The 20,658-nt window shown below is 36.3% G+C and overlaps 1 protein-coding gene across 4 annotated transcripts in view; it reads left to right on the plus strand.

Moving 5' to 3' along the window:
* Window positions 1-20,658, plus strand: part of APP (amyloid beta precursor protein) — a 192,423-nt gene that overhangs the window by 52,769 nt on the left and 118,996 nt on the right. For all 4 annotated transcript variants that reach the window (XM_069075071.1, XM_069075073.1, XM_069075070.1 and 1 more), the window contains exon 3: window positions 14,282-14,411. In XM_069075071.1, coding sequence (XP_068931172.1) covers window positions 14,282-14,411 — 130 coding nt within the window. The remainder of the gene's footprint in view (window positions 1-14,281; window positions 14,412-20,658) is intronic.

Genomic DNA, 20,658 nt, shown 5'->3' on the forward strand with positions numbered 1-20,658 from the left:
CTTATTACATTTTTATATCATTGGAGAAAGTTTCTATGAAATGAAGTAGATTGCTATGTTTTTCAGAGTAACTGTATACTTTTATATCATCCATGTATATTAGGTAATAATAAAGTGTTTGGGTATGCCTCCCTCTTTTTCTTGAAAGCCATACTTAGTTCTGTTAAGGAGTGATGAAATTGGGTTTAAGGCTGTGTAGAAACGTGGCAGTCTTAAATGGTCTGCCTGGATGGTGCCACATTTTATATGAATTGATTGGTACTTGATGATGTGTTCTAAATAGAGAGCAGTTTTACCTGTGAACATCATATACACTAGTATTTTCACTATGTCTATGCATTTTACATATTTGTAAGATTAAGCTATTAGTGTGGGACTGATTCGAAGATTTGGAGGAATCCATAAAGATGGAGTAAATATCATGGCACTTTCAAGTAGCTTGTATACTGCCCATTGAATTACTTTTGCTTCTCAGCAAGTACATTGTTTTCTTCAGACAATCAATATATATATATTTATCTAGAGCCTGTGTGCCAAGCACTGTGGTAGTCATGCCAGACATTATGCCTTCTTCTTTAGATAGGAGTATGAAGGATGAAACTAAAAAGCAGTTTCCCTTCTAATGGGGGAGATAGCAAGTACACATATAAACATAGCCTAAATGCAAAATTAAGAGATTCAGATATTTATGTGCATATATTATATATATATATATATATATGTTTAACAAATACATGTGTGTCTGTGTGTATATATATATATATATAAAACATATATAGAGATACACTTATTTGTTAAATTCAGGGTAGTTTGGAAGAAAGGACACTAATAGGTGGGGAACTCAAGAAGGGTTTTATGTAGATAACGGTGTTGAGTCATGCCTTAAAGAAATTGGGGTGAGTTCTGTCTGAGGCACAGAGTAAAGAGGGGGAATGCATTCCAAGCATGTGAGAAGGCCAGTGCAAAGGTGTTGAGATGGGAGATAGAGTGTTATGTGTGAGAAGCTGAAGTAATTATACAGATGGCTCTGTCTTTCTGCACTGCCTCTGGCATTGTTTCCCATCTTTGCCAGTTTGCAGGTGTGAGGTGGAAACTTTAAGTTGTTTTAATTAACCTGAGATAAATTTTATGTGGCTATATATGGCTTGTAATTTTTTTGAAAATTGTAATCAATGACCATTTATTTGCTTTTATCTGCTTGTCAATCTCATATTTTGGATACCAAATTTTTACAAGTAATATGTGTAGCAGCGAGCACCCCAAGCATCCCCAGGGTGGCTGCCAACACAGGTCCTTGGATCTGCTTTGATAAAGGAAAGCAACTCAAAATGGGTTAACAGGCTTACTTTAATCAGTCAAACATATCGTTTACCTAGTTCAGGGGAAAAAGGTCAGCACCCCGAACTTCAGAGTATACAGACAGAATTATCAAGACAGACAAACAGATCAAGTGGACAGGTTTCCAAACTGTCCAACCATTACAAACATCCCCAAATCAACATCTGGGTTTTTCAAAGCCGGGGGGCTCTCAACAATGGCTTCCCAGTCTCATCTGATCAAATCACAGAACATTTCTCAAAGTGAGCCCCAAAGCAAAGCCTCACATCAGGGATTATATAGCCTTCTCCTGGGTCAGAGAATGTAACAACCTTCTGAACCCACTGGCCAATCAAAAAGTATCTACTGAAAAACAAGCCTCCTACCCCAGGCTCCAGGTGCACTTTAGCCTAGGGGCAGGGAAGATCTTAAAAATTTACATTCCCATTACAATATGTGATGAAAATGTGTTTTCTTAATCTGTCATTTCTCTTTTAATTCTCTCTTCTTTGATTTTGTTCATACAAAGGCTTTTCTGTTTTATATAGTGTACTTCATTTTTTTTAACATTTCTTCTATCTATCCCTTCTTAAATTAGGAGCTTTGCACCTATAGTCCTAAAAGATACCTGATCTCATTCTCTTCTAGTTGTTTTTCAGCATGTTACCTTTTATGATTTTGTAGCCTTTTTGAGTGTATTATAGGTATATATGGTGGACAAAAAGGCCTTAAACCCAATTTTTGCCAAAATACTTTCCAGTTTTCTTAACAGTTATCAAACAGGAGATTCTTTTTCAAGTATTTTGTATTCTTAGGTTTATTGGGTTGAATTCATTTGTTTCACATTTTTCTATATTCTAGTCTATCCCAGTACAAGTATTTTTGGTGATTATTGCTTTTTAGTATAATTATAGGTCCGGTAATAACTCCTTAAATCCTACTTTTTACTCAAAATTTGAGATTCTAGACCTTTTGTGACTTTATAGTGCTGCAAAATAATACCTTGCAATTTTGATTGCTGTAGCATTGAGTATATTAGGGTAGTATTGTCATTTTTATTCTAGTGTTAAGGCCCAACCTCAAGCAGCATGTCAGTATACAATTTCAGGTATTTAAGTCTCTATTTCTGTATAGAAGCAGTGTAGTTGTGATCATTGTAAACGTTATATTGTTTGATAGTTTATTTATGATAGCATTCCAATACAGCAGCACTTGGGCTAATGCCCTAAACGTCCTAATGATCATAGACATATACAGGCAAAACAATTAGTAATTTGTCCCCACAAAAAATTTCCTGTACCTGAGCTTCACCCAAGCCTGGTATTGATAAGCGACCCTCAGAACTTTTCTGTCACATCTAGGTGCGATGAGGAATGCTCCCTAAAACATCTAGCACCAGTTACCTGTTCTCCACCGTGCCCATTTTTAAGGTATATAATCTTACTACCTGAACTTCAGTTTTGAGCATGTTTTCTCCCAGCCCAGGTCCTTTGCCCTCAGGCTGAGATGAGTTTCTTGCACGTGTGGAAAAAAAAAATAACAAACTTCTGTTTGTATTGCCATATAGTGTGTATATGCTTCTGTGTACTTGATGTGTCACATAATAATACAGCTCATGATCGTATCCTTTGCCTAAGTACCAATTTTCTAGAAATCCTGAACCCAGATATTTGCTTTACCCAAGGTGTGAGGCTAAATAAAGCAGTAGTGTATAGAAAGCTGTCCTCAGTGTAGTGGATGAAGAGCTGACAATGGAACCAAGAAGACCCAGAGACCAAATCTTGCCTTGGCCACAAAGCATCTTTGTGACCTTAAGCAAGTTACTTACCTTCTTAGAACCTGGACAACTCTTAACACCATAAATCACATTGAGATCAAGTGAAATGATATTTGTATCCCCCTTTGCAAACATTAACATGTTATATAAATGCTAGATGCTTTTATCATTATCATTATTATTATTATCTCAAGAATTACCTAAGCCAGTTAGATCACCAGTACAAACCTTACTTTGTTTTATTTCTGCAAAAATAAAAGTTATTTATATAAATCATACAGGTATCTTGGTAGATTAACTCCTAGATATTTTATATGTATTTTTTTTAATTAATTTATTTGTTGACTTTTAGTTTACAAAATTCATTTTCACAATCCCTTGAGTGTCAAATTTTCTTGCATATCAGTTACTTTGAATGGAATTTCCCTTTTTTAAATTGGTTTTTATTAGTTCTATTTAGAAATGTCAGACTTTTTTATGGATTTATTTTGCTACCTTACTGAAATTATTTATCATCTTAGGATCTTTGCTGATGCTTTAGGTTTTTTATAAGTATGCCATCCTTTCATCCACACATCAGGATAATTATGAGTCCCATTTGCCAATGTTTATATCATTAATTTTGTTATCTTGTCTTATATGTATAGCTAGCATTTCTAGAGCTACATAAAATAATAGTAGGGAGAAGAGGTATACTTGTTTTACCATCATGTGTACTAATTTCTTCATTTCTCCCTGCTCTTAGTACCCTCTCTCAATCCACTTTAATTTGTATATATTTTGCATATAATTTTTACATGCCCCTCTCCCAATACAATGTAAGTAACTTGATTTTAAGAATTGTTTCATTTTGTTTCTTGTTTTTTGTTTCTCCTGCCTCTTGAACAGTGCTTTTTAAATAGTAGGTGCTTAATAAATGTTTGTGGGTTGGCTTATTGAAACAATGCTAACACTTGGCTTTAAATATATGATTTTGATCATATTAAAATCATACAGGCTATATATTTTTAAAATTTAATTAATTTATTTACTTTTAGTTTACAACATTCAGTTCCACAAACTTTTGAGTTCCAAATTTTCTCCCCTTCTCTCTCCTCCCACAGCAGCATTCAGTCTGATAATAGGTTCTACAAATAGCTTCACATTAAACATTAGTCAAGTTGTAAAGAAGTATTATAACCAATGGAATGAACAATGAAGAAGAAATGAAACAAAAAAAAGAGAGAGCAAGTAATTTGCTTTTTTTTTTTTTTTTTAAGCAATCAGGGTTAAGTAACTTGCTCAAGGTTACATGGCCAGTTATTTCTGGGTGTGGTGCTAAGTATCTGAGCCCAGATTTGATCCCCAGGTCATCCTGACACTGGAGCCAGTGCTCTTACTTGCTGTGCTACCTGGCCACCCCCTAAGTAATTTGCTTTAATCTGCATTCAGACTCCCGAAATCTTTCTCTGGATGTTGATAACTTTTTTCATCATGAGTCCTTTGGGGTTGTCTTATAACCTTGCATTGCTTAGATTAACCCAGTCTATCAAAGTGAATCATCACAGATATGATATGTCTATAATTGTGTATAATCTCCTGGTTCTCCTCTCAAGTCAACATCAGTTCTTATAAATCTCTCCAGGTTGTTATGAAGTCCGTCTGCTCCTCATTTCTTATAGCACAATAGTATTGCATTACATTCATACAACTTGTTTAGCCATTACCAATTAATGGGCATCCCCTTGATTTCCAATTCTTTGCCACTGCAAAAAGAGCTCTTATAAATATTTTTGTATATATGGCTCCTTTTCCCACTTGAATGATCTCTTTGGGATGCAGCCTTAGAAGTGGTATTGCTAGGTCAAAGGGTATACACGTATTTATAGCCCTTTGGGCATAGTTCCAAATTGCTCTCCAGAATTGTTGGATCAGTTTACAACTCCACCAACAATGCATTAGTGTTCCAATTTTCCTACATCTTTTCTAGCATTTATAATTTTCTTGTTTTGTCATGTTAGCTAATCTGACCAGTGAGATGTGTCACCTCAGAGTTGTTTTGATTTGCATTTCTCAGAAAATCAATAGTGATTTAGAGCATTTTTTCATATGATTATAGATATCTTTAATTTCTTCCTCTGAAACTGCCTGTTCATGAGCTTTGACTGTTTATCAGTTGGGGAATTACTTGTATTCTTATAGATTTGACTCATTTCTCTGTGTATTTTAGAAATGAGGCCTTTATCAGAGACACTGGTTGTAAAAATTCTTTCCCAATTTTCCACTTCCCTCTTAATCTTGGTTACATTGGCTTTGTTTGTACAAAAGCTTTTCTTTTTTTTTTTTTTTTGAATGGGAAGAGCAGGGCAGTTGGGGTTAAGTGACTTGCCCGAGGTCATATGGCTAGGAAGTATTAAATGTGAGGCCTGCTTTGAACTCAGGTCCTTTGACTACAGGGCTGGTGCTGATTTACCGCACCACCTAGCTGCCCCTCCATCTTCCTTTTAAATACAGCTTAACCAGCATCTTCTGAATGAAGCCTTTCCTAAATACTTCAACCTCATACCCTCTTTCCCAAAATATCTTGTATTTAATTCATCTGTATATATTTATATTTATTAACTTTGTTTTTGCCATATACATTTATATATGTTATTGTGTCCACTATTAAAATGTAATAGTGAATAGAAATGTCTTCATTCTTTATATTTGTATTTTCATTGCCAGGCACAACACCTAGTGTATATTAGATGCTTAACAAATACTTGTTGATTGATCATAGATAATTAAGGTATATATATGTGTATATGTATATATATATATATATCAGGCATGTATGTAGCTATATATGTATCTGTGTGAATATATGTGTCTTTGTATGTATATACATGTACACACATGTATGTATGGTTCATACATAAATACACATATTGGGCATATATATGTATTTTGTTGTTCATTCATTCCAGTTGTGTCCTTCTCTTTGTGACCTATTTTGGGGTTTTCTTTTTTTTTTCTTTTTTTTTTTTAAGCAATCAGGGTTAAGTAACTTGCTCAAGGTTACACGGCCAGTTATTTCTAGGTGTGGTGCTGAGTATCAGAGCTCGGATTTGATCCAGGTCATCCCGACACTGGAGCCGGTGCTCTTACTTGCTGAGCCACCTGGCCGCCCCTATTTTGGGGTTTTCTTGACAGAGATACTGAAGTGGTTTGCCGTTTCCTTCTCCTGTGTATTCCCATTTAACAGATGAGGGACTGAAGCAAATAGGGGGGGTTAAGTTACTTGCCTAGGATCACATAACTGATGGGTGTCTGAGGCTAGATTTAAACTCAGATCTTCCTGACTCCAGACCTACCACTCTATCCATTGCATCACTTAGCTGCCATATATGTGTATACACACACATACACACACAATGTCATGACATCTACTTAGAGGAAAAACTTAATTGAAGTGCAAAAAGACTTATATATTAAGGTCATAATTATCAGAGACTTTATTTCTTTAAATTAGATTAATTTTTTTTCAGTTAACATTTATTTTCTCTCTTCTACCTCTCCTCACAACTGAAATAAAAGAAAAAAGATGCCATTATAATAAATATGCATGGTTAAGCAAAACAAATTTCCACCTTGGTCATATCCAACATATGTCTACTTCATTTAAGTCCATGATATTATTCATTAGCAGTCCTCCACAATCATTGCATTAAGCCAAGTTCTTCAAGTCTTTTAAAATTATTGGTTTTTATAGTGTTGTTATTGTATAAATTGTGTTCCTTGTTCTACCAGGGGTAGGGTATCTGAATCTGAATCATATCTGAATCATAGATAAAAGGTTAGAAGGGTGACTTTTTTTTTTTTACTATTGCAAAGAATTTATGTAGTTTTAGAATTAATTGGTCCTTTTGTGTTCGACAATATTCATTTGTAAAACCATACTAGGGTTTAACTTTTGAGAGTCCTTTTATGTCATCTTCAATTTCTTTTTCTGATATTGACTCTTTGATCTATTTCTTATTCTGTACATATGAGGATTTTTATATTTTGATACACATTTCATTTACCCTATTTTGGGGGCATAGAAATAGCCAAAATAGTTTCTTTCATTTTTTTTCTCCATTTGATAGAAATTATTTCTCATTTTTTTTATACAACCAATAAAGCTTCCTCTTCCTTTTTAATCTATCAACTCTATCTTACTACAATTTTTTCAAAAACTAGATGCTAACTTTTACTCACCAGTTAAATTATTTTGCTTGAAATTTTGTTAAGCATTTTTTTGATATTTGGAATTTCTACTTTGGTGTTTAGTTCGAGTTTTTTGTGTTATTCTAGTTAGTTGTTTGTTTTTGTAGTTACTCAATTCATTGTCTTGTTCTTTTTCTTTTTGCTTAGTAAAACTATTTAGAGACATAAAATTTTCTTCAAAGCCTGCTCTGCTTGTGTTGCATAAATTTTTTGGTATCATGTCTCATTGTCCATCTTTTTTTAAAATTAATTTGTTAGTTTATTGTTAGTTTACAACATTTAGTTCCACAGTCCCTTGAGTTTCAAATTTTCTTTCCCTTCCTCTCTTCCCTGGCCCCCCTCCCCTGTCATGGCAGCATGCACTCAAATATAGGATCTACAAATATCTTCACATTAATCATTACTCAGGCTATAAAGAAGTATTGTAATTGCTAGAATGATCAGTGGGAAAGAGGAAACAAAACAAGAAAAAGAGACAGAGTAAGTAGTTTGTTTCAGTCTGCATTCAGACTCCACAGCTCTTTCTCTGGGTGTGGATATCTCTTTCAATCATGAGTCTTTTGGAGTTGTCTTATAACCTTACATTGCTGAGAGGAGCCCAGTTGATTGAAGTTAGTCATCACACATACATTGTGTCTGTCTGTGATTATGTACAGATTTCTTCTGGTTCTGCTTTTCTCACTCAGCATCAGTTTATAGAAGTCTCTCCAGGTTATTATGAAGTCTGTCTGCTCCTCTTACAGAACAGTAGTATCCCATTACATTCATATACCACAACTTGTTCAGCCATTCCCCAGTTGATGAGCATCCCCTTGATTTCCAACTCTTCGCCACCACAAAAAGAACCACCATAAATATTTTTGTACATACGGGTCCTCCTCCCACTTCTCTAATCTCTTTGGGATATAACCCTAGAAGTGGTATTGCTGGGTCAAAGGGTATGTACTTATTTATAGCCATTTGGGCATAGTTCCAGATTGCTTTCCAGAATGATTGGCTCAGTTCACAACTCTACCAACAATGCATTAGTGTTCCAATTTTTCCACATTCTCTCTAGCATTTATCATTTTCCTGTTTTGTTATCTTAGCCAATCTAACCAGTGAGATGTGGTTACCTCAGAGTTGTTTTGATTTGCATGATTGCATTTCTCTAATCAGTAGTGATAGAGCATTTTTTCATATACTTATAGATATCTTTAATTTCATCTTCTTAGAACTGCCTGTTCATATCCTTTGACCATTTATCAGTTGGGGAGTGGGTGGTATTCTTATAGATGTGACTCAATTCTTGCCCAATTTTCATTGTCATACTTTTTAATGGCATTTTTTTATTGTTTCTGTTATTTGTTATTAGATCCACTAAATCTTTCAGATTTTTATTTAATCACCATTTGATTTTTAGTCTGTTCTTCAGTTACTCATTTTTTAACACAAATTTACTACATTCTTGTTAACCAATGATGCTTTTAATATTTCTGCTTTTCTGTATTTGAATGTAAGGTTTTTATGCACTAATACATTGTAAATTTTTGTAGAGGCCTCTTGTGCATCAAAGAAATATTTAAAGTCCTTTCTGTTTATATTTAGTTATCATTATTATTTATAATTCCTAATTTTTCTAAAGTCCTTAACATTCTTATTTATCTTTTAGTTAGATTTTTCCTGAAGCAGAAACTTGAAGATCCACACTAGTCCTTTTTACTGATCAATTCTGCCTGCAGTTTGATGAGCTTTTTCTTTAAGTAGCACAATACTCTGGATGTGTGTATGTGTGTGTGTATGTGTGTGTGTGTGTGTGTGTGTGTGTGTATACATATACATATATATATATAGTATTGATACTGATTTGTTGTCCCTATGGAGTCTTTTTTTTTTAATAGCAATTGGGGTTAAGTAACTTGCTCAAAGTTACATGGCCAGTTATTTTGTGTAGGTGCCAAGTATCTGAGGCCGGAACCAATCCTGGATCTCCTGACTCCAGGGCCGACGCTCTTAGTCACTGTACCACCTGGCCGCCCCTAAGCAGTTGGGGTTAAGTAACTTGCCCAAGGTTACACGGACGGTTATTTTGTGTTTAAGTTTTATTTAAGTTTCTGAGGCTGGAACCGATCCCAAGTCTCCCGACTCTGGGGCCAGAGCTCTTACTCACTGCGCCACCTGGCTGCCCCCCCATGGAGTCTTTAAGTATTATTTCGGTTTCCCTGATAATCTCTTTTTTTTTCATTTCTGTTTTTGCTGTAGCCTTTGTATGTACTAGCAACTAGGTGGCTCAGTGGATAGATTGCTGAGCTTGGAGTCAGAAAGACGTGAGTTCAAATCTAGCCTCAGACACCCTAGTCAAGTCACTTAACTTCAGTTCGCCTTAATCCACTGGAGAAAGAATTTGCAAAACGCTCCAGTATTTTTGCCAAGAAAATCCTGTTGACAGTATTGGTGTGCTATGGTCCATGGGATCACAAAGAGTTGGATACAACTGAACAGCAACAGCAAAGCATAGACAATTCTGTTCCTCCTCTACCTTTCCTCCATTTTTATATATTTTTCATTGCATGCACCCCTGTTATATAACCTGTATCTTATTCTTCTTTCCCTGCTATTTCTTTTTTCTCTTATGATCATCAAAACAGAAGAAAACCACCCCCATCACTTTTGGGGTTCTGTGAAGATGCTTACTTTCTACTACTATTTGAATGTAAATACATAGCATATTATAGTGTTTTCCATTTGGCTAAGCATATTTGCCTATCTCTGTTTTTTCTAACTCTTGCATTTCTATTTCACAGTTTCTGTTCAGCTCTGGCCTTCATGATTACTTGGAAATTCTTTGTTTCATTAAAGGGCCATTTCCCCCTTTTAGGTTTACTTATGGAAGATAGGTTATTCTTGGTTGTAAGTTTTTGTCTTCCTTTTTGAAATCTCATATTGCAAATTCTTTTCACCATTATACTTGTAACTTTTAAGTCTTATGATAACTGACTTTGGTTTTTTATATTTTATTTGTTTATTTTTTAAAAGCAGTTGGGGTTAAGTAACTTGCTCAAGGTTACACGGCCAGTTATTTTGTGTGGGTGTTAAGTATCTGAGGCCGGAACCAATCCCAGGTCTCCTGAGTCCAGGGCTGGCGCTCTTACTCACTGTGCCACCTGGCCGCCCCTGACATTAGTTTTTTAGTCGTTAAACTGTTTTTGGCTCCTTGTGGTTTTTTCTTTTTTTGTTTTTGTTTTTGGTATACTGAATTTTGGCATTTTAGGGGTTTTTACTTAGGAAGTGACTGGTATGTTCTTCCTATTTTCACTTTGCCCTTTTATTCTTGATAGATCTATGCATTTTTACTTTACTGTTTCTACACTTATGTTGTCTGAGCTTTTTTTTCTTTAAGTCATGATTTGTTAGGTAGCAAAGATTCCAAGACTAGAACCTGTCATTTCCTTGATTTCTCCTTAGTTTGGAGTTTTTTTTTTTCTTTAGGACTGTGTGTGTGTGTGTTATACCCTTTTTTCAATATATCATTTTTGTATTCATATTTTTTGTTCTCAAGTTGTTTCTTATGTGGTGGTGTTGTTCAGTTGTCCAAATTTATGTGTGGTCCAACCTAATTTTAGGGAAATTACATTCTTAATTAAAGTTCATCACCATCTATCTTTTTTTTTTTTTTGCCTTTTTGGGGGGCAATTGGGTTTAAGTAACTTGCCCTATGTCACACGGCTAGGTTTTTTGTTTGTTCATGTTAAGTGTCTGAGGCTGGACCCGAACTCAGGTCCTTCTGACTCCAGGGCCAGCACTCTACTCACTGAGCCACCTAGCCACCCCTATCACCATCTATCTTAAGTTATTGATTCTTTTTGCCATCTTTTCCTCCCTAGATGTCATTTTATATTTTCTCTTGTTTTATTCTTCCAGATATTCTTGTAATTTGTGTGGCTAAGTAATTACTTTCTCCGTGTTTGACCCTTGGACTTAAAGAATTTCTCCTTTCCTCTGGATTTACCTTGTGGGCTTATCTTGTTCCATAATATTTCTTTATTGTCTTAGTCATTTGTTTCCATTCATATTTCCAGCTTTAGTTTCTGGATTCGGGTTTTGTGTCTTTATAAAACTGCTGCCTTTCATACTTGGTAGTGGTATGGGCAGACCTTTTAGGTCCTCTACATTGTGACCAAAAGTGGGCCCCACCGTTTCAGGAATCTGTGAGTTTTGGCTAAGTCTCCTGTTTGCTGATCTGTCTTGGGCTTCTTGCACAGTCTCTGATCTAGATTTAGCTTCATCCCTTGCTTTAAACTGGATAGACCCCAACTAGATATTATTGATAGTGCTTATAGCAAGTTTCCTGCAGTGACTCTAGGTACTTTACTTCTTAGTTGCCACACCAGCCCTTTCTTCTGTGCTTCCTTGTGAGGTGCTGCCTGGGTATTGGTTTGTCTCTGCATCCCAGTATTTTCTCAGGTTTCTGGTTGCTAAGTTGCCTCAGCTCTGTATTGACTCTGCCTCCTGATTGTGGATTTGTGTGGATTTTGTGTTGCTGGGTTCCCACTCTCCTGCTGTTCCTTGGATAGGTCTGTATGGTATTACTGGGAGTTAGAGTTGTGCATGTGAGGAAGAAGCCTGAGAGGTGTCTGGGTCCTGGTCTTGCCCCATGTCCTGATCGGGGTCTGGCCTGTCAGACACTTAATAAATATTTAGCACCAACTATGTGCACTAGGCACTATACTAAGTGCTGGGGATACAAAAAAAGAAAAGACAGTCTCTGCTCTGGTGGAGTTAACAGTGTCATGTAACCCTGGCCGAACACCCATTGGTATGGGACTCTCTTCTTATTGCTGGAGGTGAATGCCCTTCCCTCCATGAGGAAGGGGAAGGAATTGGCCAGAACAGCTGAGCCCTTCAGTTTTGGGAGTCCGCATCAGGACTCATCAAACTTTGAGGCTTCTGATTCATCAAATGTGAGTCACTTCCAGTTTTGAAAGAGAAGATGAAAGAGATCAGTTGCATTTCAAGTTGTTGAAGGAAAAAACCCTGAGAAAGCATGAGAGGAGCAGACAGTTTGCTTTATGTCCATATCTCTAGTTTGGTACTCTAAAGGTTGCAGGCAATTTCTCCTTGGGTGAGATCCAAGATTCACTTTCTCTTGATTTAGCTAAGTTATCTCAATCACAGTGGGAGAGCTCCTTCATTCCATATTGTCAGTCACATATGCCCCTGTATTATATCTTCTCTGATTTCTGTTTTGCTGTGGTTTAGATAAATGTATTTCTTTGCTATTTGCTGTGTATATTCATTGCAGCGCTGGTATTAGGTAGGAACAGGCCATGCCTTGGGTATAGAGTTTGGGATCCCTCTTCCCCCCCAATAATAACAAAGTGATCAGAATTGAGCCCAATCATATCCTTAGACTAACAGTATTTGAGGGAACAGAAAGATAGATATACCTTAAGCCTTTTCTTCACTCCCCTTTCATTCTTGCCAGGAGGTGAAGTGAGTCCTTTCAAAGCTAGAAATTTAACCTAGAGCAGATCACACTTGAAGAGTGTCAGAGAGGACGCAAAGCTTATTGAGGGTTTCCCAAAGACTAAATGAAAAGTTCAGCCCTTTTTGCAAACTCCACCTCAACCCTCACAGGGCATTGATCTCCACCAAAAAAGTGATAGCTCCATATCAGTGGGGTTTGGAACAGGGGTTACAGTAACGATTACATTCTTTACATTCTTCTCAGATTCCAGTAATGGCAGTCTTTCTTGGATTGGAGGGAGGAACTCAGAGCTATTTCTCTTTTCATTTCTTTTATCATTGTTTGTTCTGTTTTATTTTTAGAGCTTTTCTACTAGGCATCTCGGGCTTCTGTAGGCTCTGTGCTGACACCTTTCCTTATTTCTGGTTGGTGACTTTTAAAAATTCTCAGCTTCCTTGATCCCCGTACAGCATTTGACTCTGCTGACCGTACCCCGCCCCAACTCCAACCTATCCTGTGTATTCTTTGTTCTCTTTGTTATTGGTTGGTTATCTTTTCTAATTCGTTAGATATATTACTCTCTCTAAGTTTTAGTATTTCCCATTGCTGTCCTAGACATCTCCAACTCAAAATGTACAGAATAGAATTCGTTATTCTTGCCCTCAAACACAGCCGTCTTCTGACCCTTCCTAATTCTCTTATTGGTAGAATAAGCTTTTTTTTTTTTGAGGGGGGAAGGCAGGGCAATTGGGGTTAAGTGACTTGCCTGAGGTCACATAGCTAGTAAGTGTGTCAATTGTCTGAGACCACATTTGAACTCTGGTCCTTCTGACTCCAGGGCCTGTGTTCTATTCACTGCGACACCTAGCTGCCCCAGAATGAGCTTTTAAAGTTCATTTATTCTTGTCTCCCAGGTTAGCAACCTTGGCATTGTCCTTAGCTTCTCACTCTACTTTACACTACTTATCCAGTCATTTGCCCAATCTTAACTGTACCTGCCTCCCCAACATCTCTTGCATCTGCCCCTTCTTGCTACCATAGAACTACTATTATAGGCACTATGCAATACTTTCTTCAGCATGTTGTTTAATTATTTTTATATAAAGAACAGAAAAAAGAATCATTGATAAACAAAAGAATACAACAATAAAACTTTTAAGTTCCTCCAAGATAGGGGTTTTTCTATTCCCCCACAGAACAGTGCTGTAGTATTCCTTTGTAAATAGTTTATACATAATAAAATTTTCAATGGATTATCACAATTAGCCTCAACATTAAATTTAGGCTTTTTATTCTACACTTTAGGGCATTACTGGTCACATTCTTCTTTATCTTTTGGGTCAGTGTAGCAATTTTCATTGTACATTTGGGTCAGTTTAGAGTTTAGATTCTTGACTATGAAATGATTCAAGTAATCAGAGTGAAATTCCAAATACAGACTTTGTTATATTTCTTACCACAGAATCAGAGTGAAAGCTTTTAAAATAATCTTTGTGTATATTTTATGCCAGGTCTATCCAGAATTACAGATCACCAACGTTGTGGAAGCCAACCAGCCAGTGACAATTCAGAACTGGTGTAAGAGAGGCCGAAAGCAGTGCAAGAGTTATCCTCACATTGTCATTCCTTATCGATGCTTAGGTGAGTTAATGGAAATGTATGTTTTTTAGTATCTCTAATTATGTGTTTCACTTCTGGCTCTGCATTCCCTCATCTGTAAAATGAGGGAATTGGACTAAATAGCCTGTAAGATGAGTTTCAGCTCTTAATCTGTTGTACTATGTGCCCTATAACACAAGTGGAATCAGACTCCTTTTAGGCTTCTTGTAAACATAAAAATAAAGCTTTATAGATATGCAAACTTGTAAATTAAATCAGATTAGCAAGAATTTACTTAAGTACCTGTTAAGTACCAAATACTCTAAGCATTGAGTATACATAGAAAGGCAAAAAAAAAAAAAATAGCCCTTGATTTCAAGGAGCTCACAGTTTAATGAAAGAGGTTATTGTAAAGTAAGATTATTGTGAATTCAACCTTTATTTCTATGTAATGACCTACTTTTTAATATTTTTCCAACTAATTATTATTAATTTTGAAGATTCTTTGAAGAGAGGATGTATTAGTTGAATCAGTAATGAAAACAAAATAGCTAATATTTAACATTTACAAAATGTTTTATATGCATTTCTCATTTGATCTTCACAACAGTCCTATGAGGTAGGTACAAATATTATTCATACTGTCCAGAAGGGGAATATGAGGTTCTGAGAGGTTAAATGAATGCTAATGTTCAGACAACAAATGAATGGTAGAGCTGGGACTTAAAATCAGATGAGTTTATGAGTACAGATCCCTACTATAGCGAAACTACCTCTTAACAAATACCCAGATCATTTCTATCTGAATTAGACCATTAAAATTTTCAGTGCAAATTAATTTCCTCCTATAAATATTACATGAACACTGTACTATATAATTATTCAAATTACATTTCTAGAGAGAATCTAGATAACTACAGTAACCTAAATTGTTGTGCCAGCATTTTAGGGGAAGTTCTGTATGCTTATCAACAGCCCATAACACTTTATTTTGCATTGAGTCAAATGCCTAAAACTGGAAAAATCTTAATACTTTGCCAATAAGCTGGAAGAATTCCAGTCTTTTTTTAAAACTGGCATTTGTTTTTAGAATTGCTGTGGTTTCTAAATATTTTCTCTCCCCCTCCCCTGCCAAATCCCTCCTCTATAACAATAACCCAAAAAAGTACAGTTTTGCAAAGCAGATTGTACCACATTGATCATGTCAGACAGTGGGTGCCTCATTTTGCACCTGTGGTCCACTGTTTCTCTTAGGACAGGAAAAAGGTATGTTTCAACATTCTTTAAATCAAAGTTATCTATCTTTTAGGTTTAGATTTCTCTTACAGATGTTTTCCCTTTGTCTTATTGTGGTAATTATTAGGATACTGTTCAGTACATGGGAGAGACAGAGCATGGGATTTGGAGTAGATCATATATCTAGAGTTGAAAGTGGCCTGAGAAGCCAGCCCCCTAGTTTTACAAGTGAAGAAACTGAGGCCTAGGGAGGTTAAGCAGCTTGCTTATGGTTACATAGTTAAGTGCTGAGGTGGAATTTGAACCCTTATCTTCCGACTTCAGAACCAGTGCTCTTTCTTCTGTGCCATAACCACATTGTACTTCTTGGTTCTATTTATTTTAATCTACATCCATGCCTGTGAGTCTTCCAGAATTTCTCTGAATATCTTGTATAAATTTGTTAGAGCAAAGTAATATACCATTTCATTCATATATAAAACATATTCCAACTTGTTTAGTCATCCTCTAAGCATGCATATCCACTTTTGTTTTCAGTTTTTGCTACAACAAAGAGTACTGCTGTGAAAATTTTGTTATGGGTTTTCTTTCTGCCATTGCTTTTCTTGGAGTATATGCTTAAGAGTGGTATTACTGGGCCAAAGGGTAAATGCTTTTTTTTTTTTTTTTTTTTTTAAGTAATCGGGTTTAAGTAACTTGCTCAAGGTTACAAGGCCAGTTATTTCTGGGTGTGGTGCTGAGTGTCTGAGCCCGGGATTCGATCTCCAGGTCGTCCCAACACTGGAGCCGGTGCTCTTACTCGCTGAGCCACCTGGCCGCCCCTAAGCAATTGGGGTTAAGTAACTTGCTCAAGGTTACACGGCCAGGTGTTTCTGGGTGGGTGCTAAGTGTCTGAGCCCGGGATTCGATCTCCAGGTCTTCTCAACCCTGGAGCCCGTGCTCTTACTCGCTGTGCTACCTGGCCGCCCCGGTAAATGTTTTTTTTTATATATGTAGCAAAGACTGTTGCCCATATATAGCTGGGATGTACTGTTGTATGGTTTGAAGGGGTGCAGAAGAGACTTTTCTCCCTGTACTCTTCTCCAAAGGAGAATTTATTTCCTATCAAGAGGAGAAAGTGGGAGGTTTCCTCAGAGAGAAGAATGCTGGGCTAGAATTATCTTTATCTTCATCCTTAAATATTATTAGACTAGGGGATGTGATTTTAAGGTTCAGGCTAAACTTTTCATTTCTATTCACTAATGGAGAAAGAAGGCCCCTAAGACCCCTAAGCTTTATGTCCAAAGCTTGACTTCCTTCCTACCAAATACAAGTTCCACAGTGAGCACATACGTAACCAACAGACAGCAAAGAAACTCCATTTATCCAAATCAGCAGCAAAACAAGTCACAGGAAGTATACATGTGAGAATATATACCTAACAATGTAATAAAAGAAGTATGTAACAATGTAATAACAGATGTAATAATGTAATAAAAAAAAGAAGTATGTAACAATGTAATAAAAGAAGGGAGCAAGATAACACATCAATCAGAGGAGAAAGTCACAGCACTCATTCAAAGGGGAAATTCCCTGAAGTCTCTGAGAATAGGTACATGATGGAGACTGTCAGCTTCTCTCATGTCAGCTTCTTCCCAAGTTTTTTCTTCCTTTAGCAATCTTAAGTGAGGGCTGGCCTTGTTCTTTTTTTTTTTCTCTCTTAAAACTGGAAACCAGAAGCACTAAGAGACTGCAGAATCTAGAGAGATTCAAGAAACCCCAAGAAGGTTAAGAGACTGAATCTCTTTTTCTCTCCTGCTTTCCCCGACTCTGCCCTGCTCTTCACACAGATGTGGGACACTGATCTCCACCAATGAGCAGAGAGTACAATACCAGTGGACTTTGGGATGCTAGTTACATATAATTCCAAAATGTTCTCCAGAATGGCTAGACTAGTTGACTATTCTACTAATGTTTTAAAGTACTTGTCTTTTCACAACCCCTCTAATACCAGCCATTCAGATTTGATGGTTTATGAGATTAGATCTCAGTTGTTTCAGTTTGCACTTGGCTTATTATTTCTGATACAGATAAATTCATATGGTAGTGGACCTTTTCCATTTCTTCAGAATGAAATTTCCAGTCTTGAGACCATTTATCTATTGGGGAATAGCTCCTATTATTATGTATTTTTGTAAGTTTCACTCAGAGGTTGGCTATCAGATTTTTATCAGTTATTTTAGACTTTCGATCTTAATAAGCCTTCATCACTGAGAATAATACTGAGAGAAGAGTGTCCATCTTGCATCTGGAGCGGTGAAGCTTTAACATGGCACATCATATATCTAGCCGTTCTTTGTGCCCCAGAGCAAGTTTAAAATATTTTTTTACTGTTGTTAAAAACAGTCTTCAAACCATTTTATAGTTCCTAGAAGTTTAAGACAGAAAAGTAGGTTTAGAATGTTTATTTCTTAGTGTTATTCCAAATTTTATCTAGAATTGATTTTTCTGGAGATGTTTGGTATACAGAAAATATTAGAGGCTTAAATGCTATTCTCTAGACATTTGAATGCAGGTTATTGAATATAAGAACTTATATTTCAATTTCATGAATATCATTTAAATGACAGCAGGGTCAGTATCTCTACTTTAAGAGTAGAAGGTAAGGTTTGAAGTCTTGCTCTTGTCAAATTTAATTTCTACTTCTAGACTTTTCTTATTCGGAATCCTTCAAATGAAGAAACAAAGAAAAATAAAGCAATCCTTAGAGTTTATGCCTTAGAATCAACCTTATCCCAACCATACCTCTGTCTTGGTCTTTGGAAAATAATTTTCCCATTCTTACTTTGAGTTAATCTTTTCAGGGATATCTTCTGTAGTGTCCTTTGTTCTAGATATTTCTCATTACCTATTAAATTAAAACTATGCATCAAAATATTGGAATGTATATGAGAGGTCAATATAATGTATATGTAATTAGCATGCCACTATTGCCATTTGATACTTTCATTATTAGTCTAATGGTTTGTTTAATCTTCTATGGCTGGGGAGTAAAATTCCTACAATAGCACAAAAAATAATAGTAAACGCAAACATGATTTATTATATTGCCTGGAAAGGTTATGAGCCATCAGCAAAAGATCTGGTGAAAAATGATTCTCTAAATTAGCTAACTTAATGCCAATTCTTGATAGAATTTGTTTGGGACACTCGTAAAGTCTGATTAAAATTGGTTTATTCTGCCACAAACAGTGGATTTTTTGTGGACATCCCAAATTCAACTTGTAAAAAACAGAATATATCTTTTCCCCTACTAAACTTAACCTTTTCAATTTCTCTATTTTTTCAAGGGTACTACCATCCTTATATTCACCCTGCTTCATGGCATTGGAGGTAGTCTCAGCTCCTTCTTTTAACTCACCTCATATCTCTACTTAGTTGCCAGATCTTAGCATCTCTCTCTCCCCAACATCTTTCACATCTACTATTTCAGGAAGGCCCACGCTCTATGCTTTACTTCAGTGTCCACTTTCCCACTTTATCTTCTAGTCTGTCCAATCACCTTACTGTATCAGGACTACCCTTTATTCCCCTGCTTCCCTTTTTTTGTTGTTGGGGTTTTTTTTGTTTGTTTGTTTGTTTTTTGTTTTTTCCTTTATCAAATGCTTTATTAACTTCTAGTTTACATCATTCATTTCCACAAGATTTTGAGTTACAAATTTTCTCCCCATTTTTGCCCTACCTACCACCCCAAAATAGGGATCCCACTGATAATCCCCTCCTGCAATCTGCTCTCTCCCATATCTTCCCCATCCCCCCTCCGATTTTCCAGTAGGGCACGTTAGCTCTCTATGCCCCAGTGCCTGTATATCTTATTCCCACTTACATGTAAAATAATATTAATAATAATAATTATATATATATATATATTTTAAACATTTGATTTTAAAGCTTTGAATTCCAGATTCATTCCCTTCCTCCCTTGTCACCCACCCTTACTGGGAAGATAAGCAATTCAATAGGTTGCACATGTGTAGCTATGCAAAACATTTCCTTAGTGGATATATTGTAAAAGACTGACTATATTTCCCTCCATCCTGTCCCACCTCCCACTTGTTCTATTCTCTACTTTGATCCTGTCTCTTTTCAGAAGTGGGTGCTTCCAACTTCTCTCCCACCCCCCCAGCCTACCCTCCTTTCCATCGTCCCCCCTCTCATCCCCTTCACCCCTACTCTCCTTTGCGGTGAGATACCCTATTTAGTGTGTATGTCATTCCCTCCCTAAGCCAAATTCAGTGAGAATAAGGTTGACCCATTCCCTTTTGCCTTCCTGTTCTTCCCCTACATTGTAACCATTTTCCCTTGCCTCTTCTATATGAGATAGTTTGCCCCATTCTGTCTCTTCCCCTCTCCTCTCATTATATTCCTCTCTCACTTCTTAATTTCAACTTTTAAGTATCATCCCTTCCTATTAAATTGGTGCTTTGCCCTCTATCTATGTATACCTGTACCCATATATACACACACTGGCATATGTATTCATACACCCATATACTCTCCTGTATAGACATAAAGATGTATGTATACATAGATAGATAAATACATAGATACATTTCTATTCCCTTCAACTATTCTTATACTAAGAAAAGTTTCATAAGTTACAATTATCGTTTTTCCATGTAGGAATGTAAATAGTTCAACTTTGATAAGTTCCTTGTGATTTCTTTTCCCTGTTTACCTTCTCATGCTTCTCTTGCTTCTTGTATCTGAATGTCAGATTTTCTATTCAGCTCTGGTTTTTTTCATCAAGAATTTTTGAAAGTCCTCTATTCCATTTAATGACCATATTTTCCCCTGAAACATGATACTCAGTTTTGCTGGGTAGGTGATTCTTGGTTTTAATCCCAGCTCCTTTGATTTCTGGAATATCGTATTCCAAGCCCTTTGATCCCTCGTTGTAGAAGCTGCCAGATCCTGTATTATCCTAATTGTATTTCCACAATACTGAAATTGTTTCTTCCTGGCTGCTTATAGTATTTTCTCCTTGATCTGGGAATTCCGGAACCTGGCTATA

The sequence above is a fragment of the Petaurus breviceps genome, unplaced genomic scaffold, assembly GCF_028583685.1.
Source record: "Petaurus breviceps papuanus isolate PSGF00001 unplaced genomic scaffold, PetGlider_PUasm1.0 90897, whole genome shotgun sequence".
NCBI classification, from domain to species: domain Eukaryota; kingdom Metazoa; phylum Chordata; class Mammalia; order Diprotodontia; family Petauridae; genus Petaurus; species Petaurus breviceps.